Below are 15,827 nucleotides of genomic sequence, written 5' to 3'. Positions count from 1 at the left end.
TTTTTTTTATCATTCTCTTTTTAAAATAAAAATTTTTGCAACTAAAAAAATCAAATACAAAATAACTTATTTATAAGCTACTTTTAATATAAATTTTTATATTTTAAGTTATTTTTTTCCAAAAAAATTTAATAAATTATTTATCCAATCTAACTCTTACTTATCTAATGAAAAATGAAATATATTTATGGTTGGATTTTTCGAAAAAATAAAAAAGTTGAAATCCGAGAAAAAGTTAAATAATGACCCATTAATAAAGAGATAAATCATTCCTAACATTAGAATTTTCGAATAGAATTCCAAATATCTACAAAAATTATGTGTTATTTGATTTTTTTTAATGTTCTTTGTATGTTTTATCTTATTGTGTTGAGTTTTTACTCTTTCAAAAAACAAAAAATTTTAGCAGCTAACAATAAAATAACCAAAACACATTTTTGCTTTTATTGTTGAAAAAAATTCCGACCATAACTTTTTTAAATTTTTGAAATATGCAATAATATGGTTTTAAAAAATTACTACTCATTAATAAATTGAACAATAATATTCTATATTAATTAAAAATGATAATATAAATTGTACTAAATCAAGTCAAACAATAAAACTAACGGAGGTAAAATGTTTACAAAGTCATATGTTTATCATCATGCTCATTGTTCTCGAAAGCCATGAGAGTTCCCTTTTTTTAATTTATTATAAAACTATTTTTTTTTACGTTTTTTAATGTATAAAAATAATAAATAATATTAAAATATTTTGTATAATATATTTAACCTATATCTTTAGAATATAGAATAACAAAATCTTAATATAATTAGCAATTATTTAAGTACGACATTTAAGGATGTCCTTAAAATGTTGTACAGAAATTCAGAAATTATGATAGGTGTTGGTACTTAACTGGGTGAGATTAAACAAGTAGTGAAACTGCCGAGTTTGATTCTCGATTTAATTGCAAATGATGATGGGAAATTAGAAACATGAAATTGAGTTGGTTAAGGTGGGATTAAAGAGACAAAAGAGGATTAGTGGGAGAAGAGTGGTTTTCCCAAGCGCAGAAGGTGGGGCGTGCGATGCACGTGTACGAGTTTAGGGACAGATGCATGGAAATGCATGTACTCTTTTTATTTGTCAGTGTATCACTGACACCATCCACCAAACACACATGCCCGACATCATCAGAGGACCTTTGTCTGTTTGATTTAACCCACCACTTTGTCTTCCCCTCTCCCCCTCTTTCTTCTCATTACCCAATCAACTTTTCTTCTGGTTTTTATTGCAAATTCCGTTAATTTACCTCCCTGCGTTACAATTTCAAACTCAAAACTGAGTTTAGCTAATACGTGTTCTAAAAGCATATGATAAATTTGATAAAAATTTAGAAGTAGTCGACTTCACGTGAATTTGATAATTGAGAGTCGTTAGATAAAAATTTAGTCAACTTAGTCAAATAATCTAATAGCTATCAACAATCAACTTCACCTAAAATTAACTACACTTAAATTTTCACCGATAAATTTATAATTAATAAAATTTTTTAATTTTTATTTAATAAATACAAAATAAATATATTGAAAATTTAAATTTTTTATATTTTAATAAAAAAATTTTCAATTTGTAATTTTAACATGTACTTTTAAAGCATAAGATAGATAAATCAGTAAAAACTAGGCATCATGTCAAAAGTTTTTTTCTTTTTCTAAAAGATAATAATTAATTTTATCTATAACCAGTTAATACTTTTTTAAATTTATCCTTTTTTTTCCAATAACAACTCAAATTCTTAATTATTATTTATTTTTTATGTGAGGATTAGTTAAATAAATTGTATTTTAAATCCTATAAAAGTAATAACTTTTAATTATATTATATATACATAAAAATTTGTTTATTAAATCAGTTATTTGTATAAAATATAAAGTTAATTAATATATATATTTTTACACAAATATAAATTAATTATTTTAGTGACTAAGTTTTGTAGGTAGATATTTTTTTTACCATTGGTTGCTCTATTCAAAATTCAGACTCAAGTCTCATTGATTTGAGAAAAGTAGTTGAGCATTTGTCATGATAAAGACGAAAAATGAAAGTTCTCTATTGCTATTGTACCATGTATAGTTTTTCATTGACCATTTTTGTATTTAAAAAGATAAGACAAAATAAGGAAAACAGAAAGAAAAATTTATTGAGAGAGAGAGAGAAGAAGTGTTAAAAGGAAAAAAAAATAGACAGAAAAAGACTAATAAAAAGGATGAAGAGTAAAATATCTACAATGAGAAAAAAGAAGAATAACAATTGATGCGAAATGAGAGAGAGCACAAAATAAAATTAAAAGAACCAAATCAAGCCTAAAATGATTTATAAATAAAACTTTAAATTGAAAATCACAAATATTTCAGAAGAAGATTTGGTATGCATTTCATATTAAAAATAGAATGTTGATATCGAAAATCAAATATTGAAACAACTTTGTTAGGTAGATAATTACTTTTGTGAATAATATAAATAATAGGGTTTAAAATTAGTCTAATAAAGTAAAAATATACTAAATCTCTCAAATTACTCACCTAAATCTTAATATTAGGGTAACTATCTGCACACTTAATGAATTAAACATCCGATATATCTATTATTTTTATTATTTAGTATTTTTATTGTCTACAAAAATATAAAAATATAATATTAAAAATAAAGTTTATAATAACTAAGAGATTAGGAGACACAATAAAATGAAAACATATCACATGCATATATATTGACATTATGTTTTGAATTGATTGAGATGAATGTATGGATTGAGTGTGTTGAGGAAATAATTAATAAAATTATGAAAGAATAAAAAGAAGAAAAGATGAAAAAATTTTATTGTTATATTGTTGTTGTATATGGGAGAACAATGCTATCTATTTATATTAATTTAAACTAATTTTAAATTTTAAAATAAGATAAAATAACCAGAATTTCTAGTCTGTTAGAGAAAGATAATCATAATTAACTTAAAAAAGATAAACATAAAAAGAAAGATAAGATAACAAATAAAAATAACACAAAAATTTAATATGTTCTGCAAGCTGATGGATACAAGATGTCAATAATCTACTTGGATAAGTTCCGATGAAATAGTTGAGAAAGACGCGTGTGGCGCCGTGATGCAGAAACATAGCAGGAGATGCCATGCTTGAGGGAGAGAAAGCGATTTTCTGAGAAAAAGATAAGCCTAACTAATTTAGAAAAGATAAGCGTAACAAATTTTATTTTTAGAAAAAAAAAATAACACAAGAATTTAATAATAATAAGATTAGATGTAAATTATGATAAGAAACTATCAAAATTAAAATCATCCTTCCAACGAAAATACCCTTCTCCCTTTTCCTAAAAATCAACCAAAATCAACTACCACCACCACCACCAGAACAAAAACCTACTTCCAAACAGAACCACCACCACCACCAGTATCATCATGGTCATCATCATCTTCATTAGAACTTTTTCCAAAATCAACTAAAATCAACTAGAAGTCAAAACTGAACAAGAACCCACCACCATGATGATGATGATCATCATCATCAGAAAATTCAAACAACATGCATTTTGAACAATAATCAACCAAATCAGTAACAACAATATTCCACAACAAATTTCACAAAAAATTAAAAAAATTCACAAAACATCCAATTCACGGAAGAAGAAGAAGCTGGTCGTAGTGCGGTGCAGCAGGACGGCAGGGCGGCGAAGAAGAAGCTGGTAGTGGTGCGGTGGTGCGGTGTGGTACGGTACGGCAGAACGGCAGGACGACGGTATGGTGGTGCGGTGGTGTGGTGATATGGCGGTCTCCCTTCTCTTCTCCCTCCTCCCCTCTTTTCTTGCGCCCCTTTTCTCTCTCTCTCCACCCCTTATGTATTCCTTTCTTTTTTATTTATTTATTTTATTTTATATTTTTTTAGAGGGATAATTTAATAATAAAAAAATAAAATTGGTAAAAAAGACGATTTTAAAACAAACTAAAATTTTAGGGGATCATTTTGTAACAAAAAAAAATTGGGGACAAAATCGATTTTCGACTTTTATATTGGGAACTAAAATTATACTTAACCCTATTAAATATTTTAACTTCTATTTTGGAGGGGAAATAAAATGAATTTAGAAATGACACCTCATTCTAATAATTTGGAGGCCAAATCCAATTTTAAATTATGAAGGACAGGAGATGTAACTTCATTGTTATTTAGTCTTCAAAAGAAGAGGGGGAACACTTAGTGAGTGTTTGTTTTAAGGAATTTCAATTTATTATTGTGAATTATCCATGGAGATATATGATTCCCATCGTCATTTTAAATTCTAAAAACTTAATTTATAGAAATTATTTTTTGTATAAAAAACAAAATTTTATTCATCATATTCAGAAAGATTGGTATTTGATATTCACATGTTAAGAAAAATTTGTTTGTCAAATCTAATTTATTTTGAAAATATTAAAACTAATTTTTAACTATCTATAATATGAGATAAATAATTTTTTTTTACAATACTCTCAAATATAATATTCCTAAAAATATAATTTATTACCTTATTCATCCCTTTTTGAAAAGATTAGGATTTTTTTTGTCACGAGGATTGAGTATTTGAGTCGTGAGCCCATGAAAAGTAAAAAAATTAACCCACCATCAAAGGCTTCGGGCTCTGGGTAGCCACAGAATGAGGCCCATACAGTTTATAGTCATCCAAAATAGTGAGATAAAAATATAAAATATCAACCAAAAGCACCGTAGTATTATTTCAGATTTCATTTGTTCTGCTAAGCTCAATGGACTTCTAAGTTCTAAATTCTCAATCCAAACAGCGTTTTATATATTTTTTATTCATTTGCATGCATAACTCCAATTTAATAAGAAAATATTAGAGTAAAATTTTCAAATGGTTCTTGATTTTATATTTCAAAAAAAATCAAAACCAACATTTTAAATTTTTTATTTTAGATTTTCAATTTTGATTTCAGTTTTCAAAATTGTTCTAATAAAAAAAAAATTCATACTGTTATATATTTTTTCTATATTATTATTAAATGTGTACTTTAACTTATAGCATTAGATAACACAAATCACCATCATAAGTTTTGGTTTCTCACTAAACCTAAAAGCATTATGAAGAATGAAAGAAATGGACTCTGATTGGGCTAAAAGGTGGAGGGAGGAGGAGGGGCCCTCACTTGATTGGGTCTCCCACGCCCTACGCGACGGTCCCAGCAGCCTGATAGAGTCATTAGTTAAAAACGCAAAATGTCACACATTTTCTCATATAACTTAGGCCATGGGCTATAATAATAAAAGCTAAGGTAAGCTATTGTGGTCCGTTGTGATTTCTGAATGACCGCAATCTCACGGTGTGAAGGAGAGAAAGAGAAAAATCATAGTATAAGGAATCTTCGAAATTTCAAACTTCAATTTCAAACCAAACAAACAGAGAACCAAAAACAAAAAAAATAAATAATAATAATGAGAATAATAATAATGGACCTAAGGAGTCCAAATTGGGAATCCAAAAGAATTGCCCTATTTTAAAAACCTTATCTGGTGAACAAGTACGCGAACCATAAGGCACAACACAACACAACAACATAACCCTAGAAAGAAAATTAGGAAAACTCCAAAGGTCCAATTAGCTTCTCGGGTTCGTTCCAACAAGCCCAATCTTCATCTCTCTCCGGTGAGCCCTCTCTCTCTCTCTCTCTCTCTCTCTCTCTCTGCAAAACCCTAGATCTCACTCCGACCGCCCTGAAGCTCGGTTTCCGAGCTTCTTTTCGTTCCAGATCAGCGCTTTCTTTGTCAGATTCCCTTTGCGCATCTGGTAGATCGCAAACCCTAACTTTTCGATTCGTTCGTATTTTGTGTTTTTCTCTAGCTGGCGCTTCCTTTGCTCGTTACTCTCCTCACGAATCGGTTGTTTCGTTTTCCTCGTTAATCAAATTTTCTCTATCTAGTATGGTTTCGGAAAATCGAAGCTTTTCGGTTTTATTGTCTCGTCTAGTTTCAGCGCGTAGCTGGATTTGTTTGTTTCTGTGATTAAATTCTTGGATCTGGGTTGCTCGAGACCGCGATTTCGTTTATTTGAAAATTTGTTTATACTAGTTTTTTGTTTATACTAGTTTATATATGTATTATATATACTTTTTCTTCATTAGTACTTGGTAGCCCAGTGAAGATCTTGTGTTCCAGTTTTTAAGTTTGACTTTTTGGGCTGTGTGTGTTGTGTTTGATCGAGATTCTGCAATGGACCTCTTACAGTAAAGTTTGCTGGGGTTCTGTTCTATTGTGTTCATATTATTCTTATTGTTATATTATTTAATGTTTATATGGGCCGACCCGACCCAACTATGGGCCCAAGTATACTTGGGTTCGTAGATAGTGGTCAAATTTCAGCGTATACCAGGCTTAATGTTATTCTCTTCTGATGTTTGAAGCTGGTATTCAGTTTGTGACCATATTTGACATACTTTAAGCTTTTATCAAACATGAAGATAAACTTGAATAGAGGAGGGGAACGGGTATTAGTTCGGTAATACCCGTTGGGCCTTCTTGGCAAAGTAAAGATGAAGTACATGTCATGAATAATACCAGGAAGTATCTATCCTTCCTCGTAGTTCATGATAGCAAAGTAATGATGCTCTAAATGCATTGCCAATAGGCCGTTTTGTCCATCTTGGTATTTCTGTTTTTTGTTTTTGCTTGTGCACACCTCATTTGGAATTGTCCATTTTCTGAAATAGACTTACACGAGTACACCTGCACATGCCACCTAAATGGAAGTGAAGAGAGGAGAGCAAACTTCCAGTACTTGTTTGCAGTATGCAGGAATGGTTTTGTGAATCACTTCTAATATTGAGTTGTTTGTATTATACCTTGTATTTTTAAGATATGGGTGAATACATAATTACTATTCATTTTTATTGTTAATTCAGTGGATAGGATGTATGTAAAATTGGTCTTTCTTCCTTTTCCTCAACTTCATCTTCCTCCAATCTGCATCAGAGTTGTTTGCATCTTGCATAAATTGTGATGCATGGTTCTATGCTAAAGAGGCACATGTGGTGCTAATTACCTTTTGGGTTGATTTACACTTTCCTGAACCTTGCAGTGTAAACATGCGTGCTTTTATTTCATTACTCATATGCCGGACATTCATGTGGAAAGATGCAATTCATTCTTGTGTTTGTTTAAGACTGTATATGTTCAATGGGAATTTTGATCCCTGATGCCTTAGTGAAATAATGATAATGCATTCTTCATCTCTTCACTACCATAACGTATTAACTATGCCCACCTTTAATTAGCAATCTTTTCTTATTGGTAATGCAGGGAGATACCTATCAAGACAAGATGACAACTCTTGAAAAAGACAAAGTGGCGGAGACCCCTGATGTGAAAAGTGAGTCCGTCAATGCTGATCCTCAACCTACCAATGATCTGGCTAAATCCAAAACTCAGCCTGAAAGCACTGTGGAAGATTCCGAGCCTCAGCCCAACAAGGATCTCTCGGATTCCAAAACAGAGCCGGAGAAAGTACTTCCTGCATCCGAAAGCCAGGTCACCAGTGATGATGCAAATACAGAACTATTGCCTAACTCCGAATCGGACAACACCAAAGAACCTTTGAACAATGAGCCTGAGAAAACTGAAGCACTGCCCAACAACCAGTTAGGTGATACTGGGCCCCCGGACACTAATCAACCTGTAGACACCCAGGTACCACTTAACAATACGTCAGTCAACTCTGAAGCTACTCCTGAGGCACCAACCACAAATGAGCAGGTTGATTCTGAGGCAATTGCAAGCAATGGCGTGGCTCATTCTGAAACACAGACCAGTAATGATGTCACTGAAACACAGCCCATTGATGAGGTGACACAGCGCATTGATGAGGTGACTTTCTCTGAAACACAGCGCATTGATGAGGTGACTTTCTCTGAAACACAGCACACGGAGGTTATTTTCTCTGAGACTCAGCAAAGCAATGAAGTTATGTCTGAAAAACAGCAAAGCAATGAAGTTGTCATTTCTGAAACTCAGCCCAGCAGTGAGGTTGTCATGTCTGACACGCAGCCTAGCAGCGACTTAGTAGCCCCTGAGACACAGCCCAGCAATGAGGCAGCCATTCACGAAGCACATGCTGGCCATGATGTGGTAATGTCAGAAGCTATACCTGAACATGAGTTGGCCAATTCCACAACTGATCCCAACAACCAGCTCTCCCTTCCAGAAAATCTTCCTGATCATCATCAATTCACTGATCTCCATATGATTCCAGAAGACCACTTGCCTCAACCTGAACCACTACCACATTCCGAACCTCTTCCTAGTAATGAACCACTATCAGACAGTCATCTTGCAGACATCAAACCAATACCTGAAGATCACCTGGCCCACTATGATACTCTGCCCAACAATCATCTGCACCATTCTGAGGAACTGTCCAACCACCAGCTAGCTAACTCTGAAGCACTGTCCCATGATCAGCTAGACAATTCCCAAATGATACCTCACTATGAGATGACAAATAACGAAACGCTGCATGACAATCGGGTAGTCGGTTCTCAAGCACACTATGAGATTGTTAATGCTAACATACCAAGCTATGAGATTGTAAATGCTGAAACTCCACTGAACCATGAGGAACATACACCAGAAACACAGCCAAGCAAGAGGAGAAAAAAGAAATCTATAGTCTGGGAACACTTCACCATAGAAAATGTCAGTGCTGGATGTAGAAGGGCATGCTGCAAGCAATGCAAACAAAGTTTTGCATACAGTACTGGTTCAAAAGTTGCTGGGACAAGCCACCTTAAACGCCATATTGCCAAGGGAACATGTCCAGGGCTTCTGCGTAACCAGGATCCGAACCAGGTGACTCCATATACTCCACGATCGAGGGGTGGTGGTTCTGGCAATACTACCAATACACCGAAGCGGCGTTATAGGTCGCCTAGCACTCCTTACATCCTTTTTGATCAGGATCGGTGTCGCCATGAGATTGCTAGAATGATCATTATGCATGATTACCCCCTTCACATGGTTGAACATCCGGGTTTTGTTGCATTTGTTCAAAATCTGCAACCCCAGTTCAACATGGTGACCTTCAACACTGTTCAAGGAGATTGTGTGGCAACATACTTGATGGAAAAGCAAAACCTTATGAAGTATTTTGAGGGATTACCTGGACGTGTATGTCTGACGCTGGATGTTTGGACTTCCTCCCAATCTGTGGGGTATGTGTTTATTACAGGACATTTTGTTGACAGTGATTGGAAGTTGCAGAGGAGAATTCTCAATGTTGTGATGGAACCATACCCTGATTCTGACACTGCCCTTAGCCATGCTGTAGCTGTATGCCTTTCTGATTGGAGTTTGGAGGGCAGGCTGTTTTCTATCACATGTAATAAGACTCTGAGTGAAGCTGCTCTTGAAAATCTCAGAACTTTACTTTCTGTGAAGAATCCACTTATCCTCAACGGTCAGTTGCTGGTTGGAAATTGCGTTGCTCGCACTTTAAGCAATGTTGCAGATGATTTGTTGAACTCTGCGCAAGGCATAGTCAATAAAATCCGGGACAGTGTAAAGTATGTGAAAACATCAGAATCTCATGAGGAGAAATTCCTGGAGCTTAAGCAGCAACTTCAGGTGCCTAGTGAAAGGAGCCTTTTTATTGATGATCGAACCCAATGGAACACAACTTATCAGATGCTGGTGGCGGCTTCGGAGCTAAAGGAAGTGTTTTCTTGTTTGGACACATCTGATCCTGATTACAAGGGGGCTCCATCGATGCAGGACTGGAAGCTGATTGAGACCCTTTGCACATACTTGAAGCCCCTTTTTGATGCAACAAACATTCTTACCACAACACCTCATCCCACTCCAATTACCTTCTTTCATGAGGTTTGGAAATTGCAGTTGGATCTATCTCGTGCTGTTATGAACGAGGATCCTTTCATTAGCAACCTTACTAAATCTATGCAAGAGAAGATTGATAAATACTGGAGAGATACTAGTCTGATTTTGGCACTTGCAGTAGTAATGGATCCTCGCTTCAAGATGAAGCTTGTTGAGTTCAGTTTCACAAAGATCTATGGTGATGATGCTCATGTGTATGTCAAGATCGTTGATGACGGCATACACGAGCTGTTTCATGAGTACGTGACCCTTCCCTTGCCTCTAACACCAGCATATGCAGAAGAAGGAAATGGTAATGCAAAGGCCGATGGATCCCCTGGAGGAACTCTGTTGTCTGATAATGGTCTTACAGATTTTGATGTCTATATCATGGAAACCACCAGCCATCAGATGAAGTCTGAATTGGACCAGTATCTGGAAGAATCACTGTTGCCGCGTGTTCCAGACTTTGATGTGTTGGGCTGGTGGAAGCTAAACAAGCTCAAGTACCCTACACTTTCCAAAATGGCCCGAGACATACTGTCAGTCCCAGTTTCTAGTGTTCCGGCTGAGTCCGTGTTTGACACAAAAGGCAAAGAGATGGATCAGTACCGGAGTTCGTTGCGACCAGAGACAGTGGAAGCCCTTGTTTGTGCTAAGGACTGGATGCAGTATGGCGCTGCCGAATCTTCCAATGCCCTTGTGAAAATGGAGTTCTAGATGTGTAGGTAGTTGTACTGTGTATGATGGTAGGTTCCGCTGTTTTCTCGTAGTACCTAGTTTATGGGTTAGGCGGTCGCTCTCGGTGTAACATTCTGAGTTGTGATTTGGATAACTGGACGTGAATATTTTTAAATTCTAGAGTATCTACGTTTCATGATGCTAGTATATTATTGAACCAGCCTTTTCGTAATGTATCAATGCTAGTTCCCAAACTGGCTCCCCTCCCTGTGTTTTCTAATCTTTGGATCACTACTTAATATGACGATATACATTACAGTAGCATTAGAGAATGCCAGTCTAATGTACTTCTCTAGTCATCACGAGTCGTTACTAAAATTTTTACTTTTTTTTGTCAAATATTTGGTAACTTAAATTAAAAATAATTTTTTTAGGTATTTTCTCTAATTTAAAAAAGTTGCAAATACAAGTGTGTGTTTTTTATGATTTATTAAACACAAAATAAGATGCTTGTTTGAAAAATACTAGTATCTTTTTCAAAAAAATTTATTAAACCAAGTAGTGACTATTATATTTTAGAGCAGAAGAATGAATAGTTGGGAGGAACATAAAAGTTTCAGTCGATGGGTTTGTTTGAAGGTTATTTTGGATGTTTTTTTTTTTTTGGTTAACAAGGTTATTTTGGATGTTAATAGATGAAGCAAGATCCTTTAGCTTCAGCCCACGTAAAAAGATGAGTAAAGTATTTGGGAAATGATATTTTGGGCCAATCCAATCTTGTTATCTGATTGTTTGTGTCTGAATTAAATCTGATTACCACAAAATAAGCAGAAAAGTAATGCGAAGAGGCCCTTTCCTTTCCAAAGAAATTTGGCAAACGACATGTCCTAAAACCTTAACATCATGGGACAGTACTGCAACACTGCATATAAGATCCCTCCATTGGCCTAACTTCAACAAGGAGATGAAGTAGACTGGGCTACCCACTTTGGCAGCTGCTATTGGCACACAAATCATAATTAATGCCCATGAGCTGTTTGGTTAAATGCCTCCATTTCCCAAATATGAGGCTATCTTGAAACTTGAATCTTGAATCGTCCCCAGCCTTTCCTTCCTTCCTTCTATACATCCATGTTGATGTTCTAGTTGCATTTTTACTTTCAACTCTTTTAAGGCCCAAATCAAGAATCGCCACTACGAATTCACTCAGCTATTGTAAAGATCTATGACTTCAAGCAGCTTGTTCCAATTACTTATTATTTATTAACAATCAAATCAATGCTTATTGTACAATGTTAGTTGCTGAGTCACGCGATGATTCAACAGCTTTAGGTGCTATGCGGATTGAGGAGAGTGTGGCTTTCAAACTAGTTCTCGCCTTCTTTAAGTTTAGAAAAGCAACTATGAATAAAATTCATAGTTTTTTTGCTGGAGTTTGAATTATACACACATCTCAACTTGCATATGAAAAGCAATCAACATTGATAACAGGTTTCCCGTAGCGCTTCTATTGAGAATTGATGTTCACATGGACCTCGTAAGTTCATTGGTTCTTTGCCACTCACAAAATGATTCTTTCTTTGTTATTCTTCTTCTTTTCTTTAATGTTTTCAATGCTAATCATCTAACAAGCATAATTCATAACAACATGAAATGCTGCTATGAAAATTGTGTTTGTACAGGTAATTTTTCATTATTATGCAGTTGAGATAATATTAGCATCATGAGAACATGTATCTAGCAAAGAGCTATGAAATCATGTATAGTTTTTAACACTAATGTAATTTTGTTCTGGTATTTTAGTTAAAATGACTATCAGTTTTACCGAAACCAGTTTCAATATTGATTTTGGACTAGTTCTCTAGTTTTGAATAAGCTCTAAATTGGTTCAGAACCAATCCATCTAATTTTTAACCATCTAAGTATTGGGAATTCATGATGTTAATGTTAGTTGTGCTTATTTGTGTGCAGAATAAAGCAATTCATGCTATCAGCCTATCAGTATCACGAAGTTAAAAATGGCACTGTATTATCGTTGATGAATTACTTATTACAATAATTTTAAAAATTTGGCTTAATTAGTAGGCCGCTACTTGTTTTCTTTATTTGATTTACTTTGGCATCAGCACTCACATGAATATAGGATCAATCAGAATCAAAAAGAAGGAAGTAAGCATATAGAAACATGTGTTTTTATTTCCATCCAAATTCGAAAGCATAGCCAACAGCTTCTAACTAACGATGAATGGGAAATGAGGGGGGAGTTCTTGTTACAATTACAACACTATCCTCTCTATATCTAGCAAAACAAATTCCTACACCCCCTCAGAATTCTCTTCAAATATTCCATATGTATGATATAACCTAGCTAAACTGCCAACAAAACAGAACAAGACTCATAGCTCCACCACAACATGGTGAGTGCTTTGTCCCTCCTTTGGCAAATGATCAATGTTGAAAGTCACCAACCCAGAATCACCGTCATACTCGAAATCCACAGCATTTGTTCCCAACACGCACCTCTTTGGTTTGGTCGACGAATAAGCCCCAAACTTGCCACACCCTTTAACCTCCATCCGAACCACCCCAACCAACCCACCGTCTCCGCCTTTCACCTCATAGGCCAGTTCCTCAATGGCCCCTCCCGCATTGAACATTTCAATGAGCCCAAGAGGAGCAAAACTGTACCCAGAAGCCAAAACCTTCACAGGCATTACAACAAACACGTCGTGTTCCAACACCTTCAGGGATACTGGCAGAGCCACATTGTAAGGAAGCACCACCAGCTGCTTGGAGCGGTGGCGATAGAGGGCGCAATCACCATTCCACTCGGCGTCACCAGCGGCGGCAGCAGCCTCCGAGATAAGGTGGACATCACGGCCTCTAACATATCCAGTGATGGCATCGGACGTTGTTTGGTGGAACGCGTTCTTCCTCTCTACGGTGCTCCATGCTGCTCCCTGGCAGTTATACACTCCAATCACCCCACCGCACTTGTTCATGTTCCATATCTTCAGCAGGCTTACCCCATCACGGGCCGGGTCCGTGAACAAGCAGTCTTTGGTGGGCCTTCCAGGTAGACGGGCCCGCAACACAGATCCATCTGGCAACACCATCTTTCTCAAGAGGTCAAAGTTGTGCTTTCCAGGAGCGTCACTAACATAAATGGGCCCACCGCTTATGGCCCGGGCCGAGCCATGATACTCAGCTGCAGGATGTTGAGAGTGGAACATGTCCCAATCTGGCTGCATAATCTCTCCAAGGAAGATGCTATTGTACGCCACAGACGCAATGTGTATGGTATGCGAAATCGGATCCCGCGGGTAGAAATCATCCGAAGCCCTCACCACTGCCGTCTGTTTCGAGCTGCATTACCACCATAACAAAAACTCCATCAATCAATAAAAATAAAATAAAATAAAATTGAGTGTACGGAATAGTTAGTTACCAGTAGAGCGCATCAGTATTGTGGCTCATGCAGGCGATGCATCCATTGTCAGGGAAGTTTCTGGCGATTGAAGCGTCCAGGGCCTGATGGTATTGTCTAGTGAGCTCAACCCTTCCGCCCAGGCCCGCGCCAAGGGTTTCTAATATGCACTGCACGTCCACCTTAACGCCGTCAATACCGGCAGACGCCAGATAACTGTGCAACTGGTCATAGAAAGTAAAGACGTTCTTGGGGTTGACCAGGCCCAAGCCGTGTACGGCCATGGCATCAGTCTTCCACGTGGGCTCGTTCTCCACCACACCTTTGGACACCATCGGATACTTCATGACGGACCCGTACTCCTCCATCTCCTTCACACCGGGCCTGACTCCGCCCCAGTAACCAGTAATAGCGTGCCAAACGTAAACGTATTTGAGCCCGTGCTGCTTCTTGGCGATATCCACAATGCTCTTGATCCCTAATTTCGGATTTTCTTTGTTCTGAAACTTTTCGTTCTCTTTGATTCCTGTCAGCCTCTTCACCGATGAGTTTGCCGCCTCATGCGAGTCACCTCCCACGGACTGCCACCCGTCGTCGATGATAACGAACTTCGGCGGCGCACCTCCCGCCGCCAGGGACTGGATCCCGGCCTCCACGCCTTCCTGCGTCACCTCCTGGTAGAAAGCGTCCCACGTGCACCACCCGAAGAAATCCACGATTCCTGGAAGCTTCTTCTCGTGGCGCATGCGGAAAGTATTCAGGTGATTCTTCACGGCCTTGAATGCGTCGTGGACGATGGCGAAGGGGTCGGTGCCGGCACTGATGAAGAGCGCGTGGCTAAACGACGACGCCTTCGTGTCGGAATCGCCGCTCTCGATGCAAAGCTCGAGCTCGTCGCGGTCGTTGCCTTGAAGGCACGCTCTGAAGCTTCCTTCAATGAGAGGGAGGAAGACGGTGTAGACGATCTGGTTACTCTCGTCGCCGTCGTCGGATTCGAGGTGGGAACCGTCCTTTGTCTCAACGAGAAGGAACTGAGTTTCCAATGGAATGTCTCTTCCTTTGTCTCCCATCTTCTGAGCCATCCACCATAGCTTGAAGCGGAAGCACGCCATGAAACGAATGTCCCTAAAGGTGCCGATCGAAACGACATGGCTGCTGTCGTTTTGATCGAATTGCGCTCCAAGGAACACTCCATCCACGGGGCCGGACGACGACGCTGACGTCTCAATGACGTTTTCCGGTACCCCCGTGAGAATGGTCCGGTCCTTCACGATCAGGTTCCGGTCCGAAACCCGAACCGCCGGTTTGATCGTCATTTCCTCTACCTCTGCTTCCTGGTACCTTGTCTGTAATATTCAATCAATTAAACCAAGGTACGTAGATTGTAAAATACTGAAATTAGAGACTGGATTTTAGCTTTTACCTTAAAAGAAGAAGAATGTGTGTGTGTTCTAATTGGCGAAAAAGGATAAGAAGATGATGCTGTTATTCTTGTTGGATGAAGGAGGAGAGTATTAGATTTGTGCCTGAAATAATGGTGACGATGAGAAGGAGTGCTTGTTGAGAAGAATGTGTGTGGATGTGGAGAAAGAGTTGGGGATTTGGCGTTATTTATAGTAAGGGAGGAAAAACTATAGAATGATGGATTGAACACCATTGTTAACATGCTTCTTCTGATTGGCTTTCTCGTCAGACAAACGCCAATCATAGTCTCTTTAACTCAGCGCTGTTAATTTAGTTTAAAAATACTATTAATTAATTATTGCTTCTGGGCCTATTGGGTTTGACGTTGAATC

At 37.2% G+C, this 15,827-nt stretch overlaps 2 protein-coding genes across 5 annotated transcripts; one reads left to right on the top strand and one right to left on the bottom strand.

Moving 5' to 3' along the window:
- The first annotated feature begins 5,555 nt into the window (after positions 1-5,555).
- On the top strand, positions 5,556-10,836 carry LOC107461800 (zinc finger BED domain-containing protein DAYSLEEPER). Of its 4 annotated transcripts, XM_052254305.1 has the most exons (3): positions 5,556-5,706; positions 7,356-7,919; positions 7,953-10,836. In XM_052254305.1, exons 2-3 carry the CDS (start codon positions 7,377-7,379, stop codon positions 10,641-10,643), a joined length of 3,234 nt encoding a protein of 1,077 aa, XP_052110265.1. In that variant the 5' UTR covers positions 5,556-5,706; positions 7,356-7,376; the 3' UTR covers positions 10,644-10,836. The 4 variants fall into 4 exon arrangements, with proteins under 4 accessions (XP_052110265.1, XP_015935840.1, XP_015935843.1 ...); XM_016080354.3 differs by having other exon boundaries at positions 7,356-10,836; XM_016080357.3 differs by lacking the exon at positions 5,556-5,706 and adding an exon at positions 5,716-5,847 and having other exon boundaries at positions 7,356-10,836.
- Positions 10,837-12,663: 1,827 nt separating this feature from the next.
- Positions 12,664-15,717, bottom strand: LOC107461810 (probable galactinol--sucrose galactosyltransferase 6). The gene is made up of 3 exons (XM_016080366.3): positions 15,455-15,717; positions 14,053-15,377; positions 12,664-13,970 (listed from the first exon to the last, which is right to left on the bottom strand). Exons 1-3 carry the CDS (start codon positions 15,695-15,697, stop codon positions 13,001-13,003), a joined length of 2,538 nt encoding a protein of 845 aa, XP_015935852.2. The 5' UTR covers positions 15,698-15,717; the 3' UTR covers positions 12,664-13,000.
- Positions 15,718-15,827: the final 110 nt, after the last annotated feature.

Source organism: Arachis duranensis, chromosome 1, assembly GCF_000817695.3.
Source record: "Arachis duranensis cultivar V14167 chromosome 1, aradu.V14167.gnm2.J7QH, whole genome shotgun sequence".
Lineage (NCBI taxonomy): Eukaryota > Viridiplantae > Streptophyta > Magnoliopsida > Fabales > Fabaceae > Arachis > Arachis duranensis.
Note: the sequence above shows the minus strand (reverse complement) of the source record. Positions and strands in the feature narration are given on the sequence as shown.

What these genes read in the sequence shown, in the direction of transcription:
- LOC107461800 (XM_016080354.3), top strand. Translation starts at nt 7,377, where the DNA reads ATGACAACTCTTGAAAAAGACAAAGTGGCGGAGACCCCTGATGTGAAA.
- LOC107461810 (XM_016080366.3), bottom strand. Translation starts at nt 15,697, where the DNA reads ATGTTAACAATGGTGTTCAATCCATCATTCTATAGTTTTTCCTCCCTT. An exon ending in CACATTCTTCTTCTTTTAAG is followed by an intron (nt 15,378 to 15,454) that starts GTAAAAGCTAAA and finishes TGAATATTACAG; the next exon opens with ACAAGGTACCAGGAAGCAGA. An exon ending in AATACTGATGCGCTCTACTG is followed by an intron (nt 13,971 to 14,052) that starts GTAACTAACTAT and finishes GTGGTAATGCAG; the next exon opens with CTCGAAACAGACGGCAGTGG.